The following is a 15,784-nucleotide window of genomic DNA, read 5'->3' as shown; positions in this document are numbered from 1 at the left end:
TCACGACTCAAGTGAAGGGAGCCATCTGGGTTCCTGTGGACACCTCGTGCCCTTGTGGAGCTTGCCCTAGCGTGTTTAAGGACCCCTTTGTCCTCAACACTCACTAGGGTAGTTATTCCAGTCCACGTGGCACGTGGTATGCTTAGTGTCCCCAGCCCTCTCCCCTTGTCTGTAGCGTGATGCTCCAGATACAGCTGCGACCTGCAGACAAGGGGGACCCGGGGTGTTCAGTGAACGGAGGCAGATGTGAGGTGGCATCTTGCTGCACTTTTGCCACTTGGGTCCCACAGGGTATGCAAGGGGAAGCTTCCAGAAGCAGTTCCCGTCAGCAGGAGCTTGATAAGTTGCCCAGTCCTTCCTTCGGTGTGCGAGTGCAAATGGCCCTCATTTCCTCCAGAGAGTTTTCATGAATGTTTTGGCCTGCTTGCCTTCTCCAAATACATCAACTGGAACCCCGAGGTGCTATGTGGATGGTAATTGGCGCAATCTTTCACTGTCCTCCATCTACTGGCAACGTAATCCTTGTACTGCTGTGGGCTTAGTCCACAGAGAAATGTTCCTTTGATTCTGTCATCCAGAGCTTTAAAGCAACCAGGCAGTCACCATGCTACAGGTGGAAGGACCCTGCTTAAGTGAAGGCATTTTGTTTCATTATAAAATTATGCCCAAGACCCTTTTTATACTCACACCTTTTTGCCAGGATGCCAAGTACATGGCCCTTAGTCATGAAGAGCTGGCTGCCAAATTCCTTCAGAGTGAAATTTGTATCCACAGCTGCACATGTATGGTTTGGAAATATTTCCCGAATGAAGTACTTGGATGTCCTGACACACTGTGCAGGAGAAGGGGAGGGGACTCTTGGCCGTCATCCAAAAGACTCTGTGGGCAATACACTGAAGTCAGTCGTAGGCCCATAGTAGGCACGTAGCAAGTAGTAGATCATCACAGGGAGACAGCCCAAGCATCTGGTTGCCCGAATCTCACTTTATACTTAGTCTGAACAGGTCACCAATTCTGTATTTCAACCCTGACATTTAGAAGTCCATCCTCAATATAGGTAGCCTTCGGGTTGGCCTTGAACAAGTTAGCCAGCCAGCCCTGAGTTTATTGCTATTAGTCCCATCGTTCTCAAGGACCCGCTGGGACAGAATATCGTTCTTCCCTACAGAGAATGACATTTTTGCTAATGGCTAAGCAAAGCCTCACCATTGCCCACATACATTGTGAGGGGCCTTCAGAATGAGGTATGGCATGTTGCAAACATTCAAACCATATTCCTTGCCTTGTGTTCATCTCAAAATTGTGAAGTGCGCCTCCATGAGAGCCACATGTCATCCCCACGCCACATCGTTACACATGCCAGCAAGAGGGTGTTAGGCACAAGGATAATGTCAGCACCCCAAAACTGAGACTTGAAAGCCAGAATCTTCTGTTTTCAAGTCTTCTAATCCTCAGCTTCCAGGCTCTTCTGTACACAGGAGATGTTATCTGGTTTGTTTTTTGTGTTTTTAATTTTTCCTCCCAAAGCGAACATAACATGTCTACTGCCCCTGGTGGTCAGTGCAGGAAATGCAACTCGGATCTTCCATATTTAAATACAGAATTAATTCTAGCAAAGAACGGGACTTAAAGTCTACTGTTTTTTCTCTTCACACACACACGCACACCCACCCTCAAGTCCCACTTTACTCCCTCCTAATCCTTGGAGGTGTTGAGCTGTGGGGTGGTGATTCCGGGGAAAATGAAGACTACCACTGAGGGTCAAACCGACGCAGGACTCCAGCTGTCCTCCAAACGTGCACGGCTCACAGTCATATTTCAGACATGATCACCTTAAACCTTCCGTAAGTGCTACCTTATCAGGTTAATTAACCACCAGGCTTAAACTTGCTGTTACCAGCAGGAAGTCCATCCTAAAGTCAGCAATGTTACCATTGCATCTTCTAATACTGTTTATCTTGCATTAGTGTTTACTTAGGGGGAAATTGATCCGTAATTGACATTTCAGTCTTCCAGAGCTGGTGTCGGAAGAGCATATTGCAAGCCTTTAATAGCAAGCGAATATTTAAATCCCTTCATGGTTACCGAATATTGAAATGTGTGCCTTTATTACTCTTTTTGGTTTGTTTTCTCTGTGGTTGTGTATTTCATCATTTAAACTTGCAACGGATGCTGGCAGGCTCCGGTCTAGCTAATCCACAAAAGCTGTTTGCCCAGACACAGCAGCCCTGATTAAAAAGTATTGCTATGGAAGGGAGCCTTCTGTACTAATCAGTCTCTGTTAGCTAGTGACGAAATTACTATCCATCTCTCTCTCTCTCTCTCTCTCTCTCTGTCTCTCTCTCTTTCTCTCTCTCTTTCTCTCCCTCTCTCTAGGCCTGTTTTCTCTAACCTCCTCTCCCTGAATAAAGTGATGGGGGCAGCTCTAGTGTTGCAATTAGGAGCATGAATCTTTTATCGTTTGGACAACGAAGGGAAAATGCCATTACTGTCAACCGAAATGTCCTACTTGGGTTTTTTTGCTCCTACTTCCCTGCCAAAGCCCATTGCTGCTGCTGAAAGTATATAACGTTCACAGCTGTTCCTGATGGCTTGATTCTTAACACAGCCAGAAATGTAGCCCAGGAGATGCTTAAGACAGTTTATGGAAAATAATAGATTTCCTTGCAGAGACACCAATGCATCAAGAAGGGTTTTGAGTAACGCTAGACACAGCCAAGATCACCAATTTTCTCCCTCTCTGGCTTCAGTAACAGAGGCTATTGCTTAAAAAAGAAAAAATCAGGCCCTCTTGAATCCTCTGTGTTTTCCCGGTTGGTTTCTATCAGCACCCACAAGTCTCTGGCTACAGCGGCCTCTGTCTCACCACTCATCTCCAGCAGCCGTGAGATCTGACCAGAAGCAGCGCCTACAGAAGTGGAAAGGAAGGGATGCTGCAGAGAGGAGAAGAAGAACTCCCGGGACAGCCAGCCACTGAGAGCTGAGACTAGGTCCACCAGCCAGGCTCCAGAGACAGAGGTGGCCATGTTGAAGGTCACCGCTACCGTACTAGCACAAAGGTGGGGTCCTTCCCTGTGTGGCATCCCCACGTGGCCATCAGAAATGCCAAGAAGTGGTGTAGGTAGTTCCTCTGAGTTTCAGCCAGCCAGCCCCATCACCATGCTGCCTCCCAGACCCAGCCCTTAGTCAGGAACCTCTGGGAAGGAAACACCCTCCCCTTGGCAGGTCAAGAGGGAGTAGCTTCTCGGACACAAGTGTTTGGAAGGCTGCAAGGAGGAAACGGCAAGCAGTGCATCACAAGTTTGCAGCTTTCAGACTGTTCCTGCAAATGCATGTCAAAAGCCATGTGTTTCTTCGCCCCAGAGTGCCTCCCCAGTCGTGCCAGAGGCCACCACCAGCCAGATCTCCCTCACCCTTCTGCCCAAGGTGCAACCACAAACACCCCCAGCCAAGTTGCTACCACTCCCCCACTGTTTTCATTCTCAGCTTCTCCTAAATGGAAACCATTAATCATACTAAACTGTGCAATGATTCCGTGATAAGGAGAACGCTGACGGCAAAAATCATTCTCCTTTGTTGTTCCAGGCAGGCAAAAGGCAGAAGTATTAGCTCGTTGCCCTGCCTGGCTCCTTGCAAATGCTGACCGTGTGTTTGCCCACGCAGCTGCCTCTATGCACACAGCTTATTTTAGCACCAGTCTAAGGCATCCGACTGTTGACAGAATACGAGGCGCCCAGCCACCTCTTCCTTATTCCGAGGACCGCCAGTAAACTTGTAACTGTGGGCGCTCCCTGAACTCTTTCCCATCTCAAGGGCCCCAGAGCTGGGGGAGAAATGCTGTGGGACCCGGGGGGGAGATGCTGTGGGACTCGTGGAAGACCCGAGGGGGCCTCAGGGTGAGCTTGTGGGGCAAGCTACGCCACCAACCACACATTTTTGCCAGCTGCATTTTGGGAAGAAGCCAGGTGTGGGTACCAAGGAGGCTTTTGGCCTTTCAGAATTCGATGTCTGCTTTGCTTTCAACCAGCCTCTTTGTAAGCCACCCCTTCTGAATTAGAATCATTTTCCAAAAGCTCTTAAGCTATGATTAATGCCAGCGTTGTTTTTAACAATCATCCTGCCAGTCTTAAGCTGTAGTCATTTTCAGTAATTTGGAGCGCTCAGAGGCAAGCCAGGAGTTTGTTGACAACAAAACCCACAAGAGCACAGCCAGGCAGCCACAAAAGATGGAAAAGCCAAGGGACCATTTGGGCTTAGCTGGCTTTCTGCTCCCAGAGTTTCACCACTAAAAGTTTGATTGAATGCTCACAATGCATTAAAGATCCCACTGTGAACATGGCTTGGTGAGAGGGCTGCCAGCCTAGCTTTTGTGTGAACAAACGAGCGTGTTTGGAGGGCTCCTGGTTTATCTATGGACGCGTGTGGTTCATTCACGCCGTCCCCCAACCAGAGAACCCTCATTTGTCTTCCCTTTGCCAACATCAAAAACCGGGAAAGAAAAGTGGTTGCTTTGCTCTGGGGCTGTTTTCTTCCTATGAATGCTGAGTAAGTCCTGAGCCAGGATTTAGGAACCCAGCTCCATGGATGGCCCCGGCCACTTCCCCAGCCATGTGTATTAAGCTAGTGTTCTCTTTTTAATCTTGGTAGTTTCATGCTAGAGTGTCCATCTGTTTGAAAGCCCAAACTGAAGCTGTGGCTTGAAACGTCCGTGATCACAGGTTTCCTTAGACTCGGCTTCAGATGGTACTTATTTCTAGCTCATTACTTCCTCCAGTAGGAAAGGGTCAGCTCTGGGTGATGGAGTTTAACCCAGTGAATTTGGTGTGATTGATAGATGTCTGTGTCTCAATCCAGCACTAGCTGTTACATAGGTTCTGTTGCTAGCCAGGAAGAATACAGATTTCTGTGTGTAGCTCGGAGCTTTCATGAGCTAACTTCCAATAAACTCCCTTCACCCATGAATCACACCTGGAGCCCCAGTCCAGCATCCAACATGGCCTTAGAGGCACCTGTCATGTTCCCTCTCGGTCCCTACTGATTTCAAGCCCCTTTCTTCTTGAAGCCAAATGGACAGATTTCTAGGGTTTGGTCTCTGGGTCATGCTTCTGTTTTGGCCAAAGAGAAACACATAGTCTACCAGTGACTCTCCACATCCCTGCTCTCCCCACCTCTTAAAGAGTTTTGCTGGTTTTTCCTGGCTGCTTTTCAAGGGGCCCATTGGGACATAGCACCTGCCTTAGGATCACGAGACTTTGGGGAAATGAAAAGTGCCCCCCAAACCTTCTTCTTCTCTCATATCCCCTTTCTCAATGAATAACCATCGTCATTCAGATGAACCAGAAACCTGAGAGTCATTCTTGATTCCTCCCTCACCCTCATCTCCCACTTCCATCTGGTTCCTGAACCCTGCCCGCTGCCCCCTAAACACTTCTCCAAGGTGACCCAGCCTCATCATTTCCACGTCATGTGCCTGGTCCAGGCCCTTTACCTTCAATGGCAGGAATGCAATGGCCTCTTCTCTGGTTCCCCAGTGCCTCGGCCCCTAGCTCCATCATCAGCCCTAACTGGAGTGAATGGGGTCCCTCCCCTGCTTGGAACCCATTCTTGGTTAACCTTAGACTGCAGAATACAGTAAGTCCCCTACGTATGAACCTTCAGGTGGCGAACTTTCAAAGATGTGAAAGTGCATTTGCCTGTCCAATCATGTAAGTTAGTTCACGTGTCTGGCGTACCTTGTCACATGTATGCATCCTCTACAAGTGGTTGTGCTTTTATGGACTTTACCGTACTGTATAGAGTGCAGTAGTGCAGTATCTTTGTTTCAAGCCCAGGATGTCCAGAAGCAAGTGTAAAAGCAGTGGTGACGTAGCTGGTGCTACTGTACTGTAAGATTAAAAATGTCTTCTTTATTTTTTGTGTTTGTTTGTTTTTTTATGTATTATTTGTGTGAAAAGTATTATAAACCTATTACAGTACGGTACTATATAGACGATTATGTTAGTTGGCTACCTAGGCTAACTTTGTTGGACTTATGAACAAATTGGACTTAGAAATGCGCTCTCAGAACGTAACTGGTTCGTATGTAGGGGACTTACTGTAAATCCAAATGCTCACGATCTGCTATCAATTTAGTCTGGCCTTTCAGTCCCACCCTGTGACCCTCCACCTCCACTCACACCCCCTGCCCCCCGACCCCTACCTGACTTCCCCTCAAGTCCCATTTCATCACTGGTCACACCTCTGTGCCTTGGAACATTCCGGGAGCATCTCCTCCCTTAGGTTACTGCTCTGTGCTTTCCCAACCTCTCATGCCTACTGCAATTCATGTCCTTATCACATACCTGAACTGCTTGTTTACCTTTCTGTCTCCCTCAATAAAACAGTAAATTCCTTGAGAATAGAGACTGTGTCTCATCCAGCTCTGTATCTGGAGCTGGAAGCCAAGCACAGTATCTGGCCCTGTGCTCAATAAATCATTGAATAATCAGAGAGAGTTTTTCTTCATCTGTGGTTGGATTGGTCTTTCATCTGTTCATCTTTTTCCCTAGAAATATCCTGGTAAGGCCTGCTTTCTTTCTTCTTTCTAACCAGCAATTCTATCGTTTCGAGAACTCCCTCTGTCTGCTTTGTAAATGTTTGTCTCAGTGTGGTTTTGATTTTGTTTCTTGCTGTCCTAGTCAACATTCTTTCTTTCTCATCTCTCCCTTCTTCTAGCCCTCTGGCCTGTTTTAAGGTCAATATGTATAGTGTCTATGTCTTATAAACATTTCAAGAGCCTGGAAAGAAAAAATATGAGCTCCAAAAGACAGAGAAGGGAAGTGTAAAATCAAAATTATTAAATGCTTAAATATCTACAAAACCATACCATTGTCAACCAGCAAACTGCAACCAAACTGAACTGGTAAATAATCAGGAATAAACTGTATTCAGTGTGGGATTGTAACGTATTTGATACATTGTGGGCACAGCTTCCTTACAAAGAGGTCCTGGGGCCCGCAAAGGTTTAAAACAAGCCCACCTCTCTCTGTTTTCCTTTTTCCTTTCTTTCCTTTTCCTCTCTCTTCGTTTCTTTTTTCTTTTCCTCCTCTCTTTCACCCTTTCTCATGCTCTTTCTCCTCTCCTTCTCTGAATCTCTCACCCCAACCCTGGGCACATAGACCAGGTTCTGGAGAGAACCAACCCAGAGAAAGGCCCAGACCTGCCAGGTGGGCTGAGCACAGCTGTGGTGTGAGCCATCAAGCCCTCCTGGAAGGCTGACACTTTGAAGAATCTGATGAGCGTACTCAGAAGCTCAGGATGGAAGCCAGGCTGACCCAAATAAGCGTAGAACCCTATACGTTTTCACTAGCAGCTACTTTTCCTGGTTTCAGCAACTGCAGTCTGTGAAGACATCTGACCTGCACACCCAGCTTCCATTCTGTAGAGCAAATTGTCAGCGTGGACATGTTGGGCTTTGGGCAGGTGACCTCTCTGCCCTGCTGTTATCTCCTGACTTTGGGGGTTTGTTTTGGTGTGTGTGGGAGGGGGTGGGCTGGTGGTGCTGAGCTCCCACTCTAGGAACCAGTATTCATGAGTACTGTTTCCAGCTGTGCCTCTGATTCAGCCCATGACCTTGGGCAAATCGCCTCCTCTGTGGGCCCCGCTCTCCAGCTATAAAGAGCCTCCACCCCAACATGTTTCCAGTTACTTGTTTGTGAAGTACTTTGACATCTAAGGTCCAAAGCACGGTAAAGTACTGCTGTTGTTATAGTGCGTTTAAAACCCCAAATAAAATGTGTTGTCAGCTCTTGAGTTGAAAATTAAAAAGGTGTTATAATTGACAACTAATTCTGCTGTCGCTTTATGGTACCCTTGCCATGCTGAAATCATCCCGGTTATGCCATTCTTCTTTAAAAATAAATAAAGGCTCCTTTGTGAAGAATGGATGTCATTTAGTAAATAATTTTGACTTGTGTAATGACTTCTGTGACTTTTCTTAACAACTGGGCTTAGCCGAAGAAAGCCTCACGCCCGCCACCGTCCTCTGTCCCTGGCGCTCCATAACGTAATTGTGTAATTAAGAACATCACGTTTCTCTATATTTTAAGTTGGGAGTCTGACTTTGACTCCCCGCTGCTGGAGTGGGTGAGCCAGCCGGTTATTAAAAAAACAATTATGCTGTTAAAAAATCAGGAGCTCCACCAGTGAAGAGCATCGATTGAAGAGAGCTGGTCAGTTATCACCAGAAGGTCCTGACAACACACTAATAGGTTTTTCTGAAGATCCAATCAAATTTTCTAGGCAGAGGCTTGAGGTGTTCCGCGTGGGGTAATGCTTGTCCTGGCCAGTATTGACTTCAGTGTGGCTCTCCCCTCTTTCCCCCCTTGCTGGCACGTGCTCTTCAGCTGCTGCTCCCTTTTTCTTTTCTTTTCTTTTTTTCTAATAAAGACTTGAGCATTGTATTTTGTGTTTACAGTTTGATGGGGAAGGGGGCTCCTCGAAAGCCTTGTCTGCCCTTGACGGTGCCTCTCCACACTCTCTCCTTTGTTACTCCAGCCTTAAAGTCAGATACAGCATCGCTGCTTTCTGCTCTGCTTCTCGCTGACCTTGTGGATTTTATTCTCACGGCAGCTCCCAGCCCAGCCAGCAGCCCCTCTTAGAAGAGATTCGCTTAGAAAGACCGCGGGAAAAGAGGGATGAAGTGCTTAAAGTCACACAGGTTTCCAGTCTCCTCCGGGGAAGTGAATTCCCTGGGCAAGGAGAGGGTCCACGTGTGAGTGTGTGTGCGCGTGTGTGTGTGTGCGTGTGCACGCACGTGTAGTGGGAGGGAAGCAAGTCTCCCAGATAAGTTGTATAGATCGTTCACTTGACCACAGTATCAGATCAAGCAGGCACGGGGGACAGAGATCCAGCCCAGCTTCTGCCAGTGAAACTTGGGAACTTGATGCCCAGGTGCGTCTGCTTGGAGGAAGGCGTGCCTTTTCTCCAATCCTCACAAAGACGCTGTATAAGAGAAGCGACCTGGAGAGAAGCAGTGGAAACCCAGAGCCTCCAGGATCCCGAGTACCTGAGCTACTGCGCGCACTGCTCCAGCTGGGCCCCGACCCCTCCCCATGGACAGCCCTGGACAGCAAAGTTAGCAACACAGAACACTTCTTGCAGCCATTCCACGATCCTGAGCCTCCCATCATACTCAGGGACCCCAGGGAGGCTTTTGGGGTCTCTACCAAGTCAGCATGCACCTCACCCGCCCAGCCTCTTGGGCCACTTCATCCTACTGAGAACCCCCTCACTTGCACAATTGTCCTTGCTCCCCGGCCCAATGTTTCCAAGAACGTGGGCTTTGTTATCAGTAGAGCCGGGTTCAGCTACCAACTTCTTCACTTAATAAAAGTTGACTATGGGCAAAGTCTTGACTATGGGCAAGACTCTGAGTCTCTTTCTTCATCCTTAAAATACCCACCTACCACCAGGCTGTGGGGACCACGAAGGTACACGCCACGCTGCCTCACAGATGGTAGTTATAGGTTATCGTCAACGTTCTAGACCCCTCCCTGGGGCTTCCCAAACCCTGCCTGGAGCCCCTCAACAGACTCACGCCAATGAGCACCTGGTTAGATGCTGACACATTTTCCTCCCCTGGTTTCAAGCATGTGTTTTGTCACCACAGCAGGCTGTTGGTGCCTCGCACAGTAGGTTCTCATCCCACACTCGTCCTGGATTCCCCAGAGCCCCAGGGTACACCGAGCACACAATGGCTCCCCCAGAACTCCTTGACTTCCCTGGGCATTTATTGTTACACAGTGTTCCATCTGTAGCGCTGCCCACCTAGGAATAGACTTCAATGGACTCTGCAGCTCTGGTTGAGTTCATCCAATCACAGAATGCAGAGCGTCAGATCTGCCGAACACCTCAGAGCTTGCGGCGCGACCCCCTGGTTTTATACACGTGGACTGCAGGCAGCCTCACAGACAAGGACCAGATACCAGCCACCCAGGGGCTGTGCTGCCGAGCCGATCCCCACCTCCCCCAGCCGGGACTCCTGAGCCAAGTTCATGAGGGAAGGGCGCTTGCCCCTCACCACCAGGCAGCACACTGCAGGCCAGAGGGTCTCCAATGGTGGCAACAGACCCTACAGCAGGGTGTCCCCTGGAGCTCATTAAAAATTCAGATTCTCAGGCCCCACCTGTATCTATTTAATTGAAAACTGGGAATGGGGCCTTGCCCTCTGTACGTCAGGGAGTCCTCCAGGCAATTCTGATGCCTGCTCTAGTAGGAGAGCCCCTGGCTGCTACAGGGGAAAGGGCGCTGGTCTTAAAGGCAGCAAACCCGCCTTTACATCCAGGTCCTACTCACTAGGGAGCGTTAGTAGCTTCATTGGGAAAGTAGGAAGCAGGGCTCACCTCGCCAGGCTTTCCTGCACACTAGCCGAGGTGACACGCCTGGTACACAGCAGGCACTTAGGAAACGTTCGCTGAATTTGAGCTGCCACTTGTGTTGGGTGAGTGGCTGAATGGCTAATTGCAAAGCTGATTGGAGGACATGCAACTTTCATCACTTTCATCGGGAAAAACAAATCTATTAAGGCCTAAATGCAAGATATTCTGTTCTCTATATTCTGAGAAAAGAAGCATGCCGTAAACCTGGGAAGATGTGGTAGAGCGCACAGGCCAAAGGTTTTGAACCTGGGAGGATCATGGTCCAAAGCCAGCACCTCCACAGTGCACTCGCTGGGAGGCTCTCGACCTACACCCGATGACATGCTCATTCATTCAGCAGATATTGGCTGGGGGGCTGCTACTATGTGCCAAGCAATGTGCTAGGCATGGAAAACACACAAGCGAACAAGCTGGACCAGGTCCCTGTGGCAGAGCAAATATTTCACTTGTTCCCCTATACATCCCAGCCTCCTAGCAGCTGGGCAGACAATGTGAAATGGAGCAGAAGGGGTGCCCATCATCTGGGGCTGAGCCCATAATTTCCCTGCTCACACCTGATTCTCCAGTCTTTCTCTTCCCCTACTGCAGCCTCCAAGGAGCCTTGGTGTTCCAGATGGTGCAGCCACAAGGCGCTGAAGCCTCCAATGACCTGGATCCCTGAGTGACCAGGTGGAGTAGAGGACTTTGCTGTCCCACATGGGGCATGTAGCAGGAGAGAGAAACGTGCGATTTGGAATTTATGTTCCCACTGCTTAGCCCAGCCTCTCCTGACTAACACAGACTCTGTCTATGAGTCTTGCACTCTAATAAGACAGAAAACACACACACAGTTGAGTGTTTAGTCACAGTTGTAAGAGATTTAATGAAAGAGACACAGGGGTTGTTATCAAAGCATACATTACTGGGGCCTTATCAAGTCTGGGGGACTCCAGGAAGGCTTCTCCTTAGAAGTGCAGGTTGAGACCTGAGGGATGAATAGAAATTAATTGGGCAAACAGGGAAGGGAGGTCAAGCCCAGGCAGAAGAAACAGCACGTGCAAAGGCCCTGAAGCAGGAGGATGCGTGACATGGACAAAGAACGGGTTGGCGAGGTGATAGGACCAGGCGTGAGCAAAGGGTGAACGAGGAGGTATGTGAGAACTAGACTATGGAGGATTTTATAACCCATTCAAGAATTTGGGGATTTATTATAAAACAAAAGGTTAACTGAAAGTTTTAAACAAGACAGCAACAAGAAAGCTGCTTTTTAAAATCCTTTGAGCCTCACCTCCTCATCTGTACAATGGGCATAATAATATACACGCTTCAAGATCTGTGAGGATAGAATGAAATAAGCTCTGTAAAACGTGCTGCCTGGTGCACTGTTAACCTAAAAGGATCCAGCCTTTTCTCTTTGTCTGGTTCCCTCCTGCCTGGAGTTTACTTCTAGCACAAGGACTCTGCATGTTCTTTGTGGGGGATGCTGAGATCTGAGGAAGAGACTCAAAATACCTTTGCAATAAAATAATAGCTAAAGTTTGTTGAGCACTTACTGTATGCCAGGTACTGTTCTAAATATTAACTCACCACCATCCTCTGAGATAGGTTATTATTATTATACCCATTTTACAGATGGAGAAACCTGGACACAGACTGATTAAACTATGTACTCAGGATCACACCTGGTCAATAATGGAGCAGGATTTAAATCCAGACACTCCAATGCCAGACCCTCACTCTTAATTACAACATTTCACTGCCTCTTTGAAAGACATAGGATTTTAGGGACACACAGTGATCAGAAGAAACAGCTCTGGCCAGAACCAAAGGGGTGAGAGGAAGAGACACACCCAGCCTTGATGCTGAACAGACAGCCTGTGAGAACCGTGGGTACGTCACTCCCTGTTACAGACCGTCTGCCCTGCAAGGCAGAGGCAGAACTTCAGATGACCAGGGCGTTGCCTGCACCCCACAGCACCCTGGGCTATTCTCTAAGTCAGCTCCATCAGCCTTGCCCACCCCTTCTAGAGATGATCCCCGCCAGCCTAGCCCCACTGCACACGGGTCCCTGCTGGGTGAGAACCTGGGAGCCACAGGAGGCATTAGTGGGGGTGTGTCCCCTTAAGAGGAGGCCGGCGGGGGCACGGCCTGGGGGAAGGTGCCCGAGGCACATGGCATGGGCAGAGCCCTCCATGAAGGCCGGCCTAGCTGGGCTTTGAGGCCGGCTGGCATGATGGCCGCCTCACTCCTGCCACTCTCTGCAGTCAACCAGAAAGTCAGAAAATGTGCTCGGCGACCAGCGAAGCAGATGGTTGAGAGTATCATGTGTCTACAATATTTATGGAATGTGAGGCGAGCAGAGCTGCGGCGGAGACTCCCGTCCCAGGCAGAGTAATTCAGCACCGTGTGATGAACAAGATTGTAATTGGGGTAGTTCCAATTTACTAACCATTTGCGAAAGATTACGTACCTCTCACATATTATCCTCTCCTAATCTTACTTTAATGAACACTACTCTATCTGGATGTATAATTTCAGGCCGGGGGAGGCCAGAAAACAATTTCTAGCCTAGAAGGCAAAGCTGCAGCTAATACATTAACATCCAAATTAGAGAGAGGGAGAGTAATTGTGAGATCTATAGCCGAAGTCATTTCAAGTCTCCCTCCCCTTCCTCGCGTTAACAGACAGACATACCGTTCCTGTGGCAACCAACCATGTGGATATGGGGGTTGAGGACCTTCCCTCCACGATGGCAGCCTCAACTGAAACCGTTCTCTTCACCTAAAGAGGGACCCCATGAATGTGCTCCTCAGCTGGTCTTCACTGCTGGCAATGGGCCCTCCTTGAATTAGGAGGGAAGCGAGTCAGACTAGCAGAAGAACTTCCAGGGAGTACTGAGTTGGTAAGCACGCCTTCCCTAAAAGCCCAAGGCTAGGAGGGATCTTGAGTTCATTAACCCAACTCTACCTCAAGTTTCATCATCTATGAAATGGGAGTGGGGTGGAATGATAATGATGCTAATTTATTCCTTTGCCCAACAATTTTTATTGAGACCTACTATGTGCCCGGAGCTCTTCTGGGTGTTGGGGAGACAGAAGTTAAGAAAAAAATGAAGTTCCTGCGCTCATGAAACTTACATTTTCTTGGGGAAAGGAACACAAACATCCAGTATATTAGATGATAGGACAAGGACAGGCCCCTGCCTCTAGAGGACTCGTGATGGGCTCGCACCCCTTCAAAACCGAGGGTGACACAGCTGACTTCACAGCCCTTGGACCTGGGAAAGGCCTTCGAGCCAGCATCCTGCTTGTGGCAGGAATGGGGGTGGTGCAGCCCTGAGGCGTCCCCACCCTTCCACCAGTTCCCTTCGTGAAGAGCGGTTTGCATTTGAAGTTTTATTGTTTGTTTTTGTTTTTTTTTAACATCTTTTTTGGACTATAATTGCTTTACAATGGTGTGTTAGTTTCTGTTTTATAACAAAGTGAATCAGTTATATATATACATATGTTCCCATATCTCTTCCCTCTTGCGTCTCTCTCCCTCCCACCCTCCCTATCCCACCCCTCTAGGTGGTCACAAAGCACAGAGCTGATCTCCCTGTGCTATGCGGCTGCTTCCCACTAGCTATCTATTTTATGTTTGGTAGTGTATATATGTCCATGCCACTCTCTCACTTTGTCACAGCTTACCTTTCCCCCTCCCCATATCCTCAAGTCCATTCTCTAGTAGGTCTGTGTCTTTATTCCCGTCTTACCCCTAGGTTCTTCATGACCTTTTCTTTCTTAGATTCCATATATATGTGTTAGCATACGGTATTTGTTTTTCTCTTTCTGACTTACTTCACTCTGTATGATAGTCTCTAGGTCCATCCACCTCACTACAAATAACTCAATTTCGTTTCTTTTCACGGCTGAGTAATATTCCATTGTATATATGTACCACATCTTCTGTATCCATTCATCTGTCGATGGGCATTTAGGCTGCTTCCATGTCCTGGCTATTGTAAATAGTGCTGCAATGAACATTGTGGTACATGACTCTTTGAATTATGGTTTTCTCAGGGTATATGCCCAGTAGTGGGATTGCTGGGTCGTATGGTAGTTCTATTTGTAGTTTTTTAAGGAACCTCCATACTGTTCTCCATAGTGACTGTATCAATTTACATTCCCACCAACAGTGCAAGAGGGTTCCCTTTTCTCCTCACCTTCTCCAGCATTTATTGTTCCTAGATGTTTTGATGATGGCCATTCTGACCAGTGTGAGATGATATCTCATTGTAGTTTTGATTTGCATTTCTCTAATGATTAATGATGTTGAGCATTCTTTCATGTGTTTGTTGGCAGTCTGTATATCTTCTGTGACATCCCAGACTTTGGGGGAGGCAGCAGCCGCCCAGCTTCCACTGCAGAAAGCAGAGGAGCCCGTGCCCAGAGCTCTGTCCCTGGCCAATGGCAGTACGAAGCCTCCTTCCACTGGTCCAGCCATTCACCGTGGCAGCTTGTAAAAGGGCCCAAGGACCCAGGAGGAGGTCAGGGAACACAGGCAGCAGAAGACAACACTTGCAATCCTGGAAACAACCCTCTGGAACACCTTCTCTGGTTGTCAATGGCAAGGCAGGGCAAGACCGCAGGGGAGAGGCGCTCAGCCTTACGTTGGTTCCCATCTGAGGCTGACCAGAAATGCCCTCAGAGCCTTCGCTACCCACCTTCTCTGCTGCCTCTTTCTAGCAAGAGAGGACGCGGGCCTTGGGGGGAGAGAGACATTTGAAACCAGTCAGACTCGGGTTCAGATTCAACTCCCATGTCTGGCCAGCGGTGACCTCGGCAAGGCCGCCAAACTTCTGTGTGCTTATTTTAGGATAAAACACCCACCTGCTAGGTCTGAATGGAGGGATACTGAAACAGTATTCCAAGAGCGTCCGGAGGTGGGCCCAGCCCGTAGAGGAACTTCACAGATAGATTCACTGCCACCTCAGAAGAGGCACATTCAGAGTCTAGCCCACTCTGCGATTCTAGAAAGTTCTACCAAAAAGGAAGTTTTGAAACTTCCTGTAGTATCCACTTTCATGTTTTTAACAGCTCCCCTCTATTGTTAATTATTTTTTCAGGTCTAGCCTGAGTCCCTCAAGCTGCAACTCAAGTTAATTTTCTTAAGTCTCCTTTTCAGAAGAGATTGAGAATCGCCCAGTCTCCTTCTGATATTTCTTCAGAAGTATAAAGACGTTTTCCCTCCAGCTGTGAAGCATAGGACAGTGATGCTCACTTGATCCTACACCGGCTTCTGAGGAGCAGACCATAGGTCCAGAGGGGCCCTTGCCCCAGATTCATGAAGGTGCACCTGTGGCAGGTGCAAGGACCAGAACCCAGGCCCTCTGACTCCCTGAATCT

At 48.3% G+C, this 15,784-nt stretch overlaps 1 protein-coding gene across 2 annotated transcripts in view; it reads left to right on the top strand.

The window, feature by feature from the left end:
- Positions 1-8,370, top strand: part of CADM1 (cell adhesion molecule 1) — a 344,102-nt gene extending 335,732 nt beyond the window's left edge. The window contains exon 12 of one of the 2 annotated variants that reach the window (XM_067751098.1): positions 2,377-8,370. In XM_067751098.1, the coding sequence (XP_067607199.1) occupies positions 2,377-2,405 (29 nt within the window). In that variant the 3' untranslated portion in view covers positions 2,406-8,370. The remainder of the gene's footprint in view (positions 1-2,376) is intronic. The other variant, XM_067751101.1, reaches the window with a different exon arrangement.
- Positions 8,371-15,784: the final 7,414 nt, after the last annotated feature.

Source organism: Pseudorca crassidens, chromosome 9 (assembly GCF_039906515.1).
Source record: "Pseudorca crassidens isolate mPseCra1 chromosome 9, mPseCra1.hap1, whole genome shotgun sequence".
In the NCBI taxonomy this organism is placed as follows: domain Eukaryota; kingdom Metazoa; phylum Chordata; class Mammalia; order Artiodactyla; family Delphinidae; genus Pseudorca; species Pseudorca crassidens.
The sequence above is the reverse complement of the archived record's forward strand: the minus strand, read 5'-3'. Positions and strand labels throughout refer to the sequence as shown.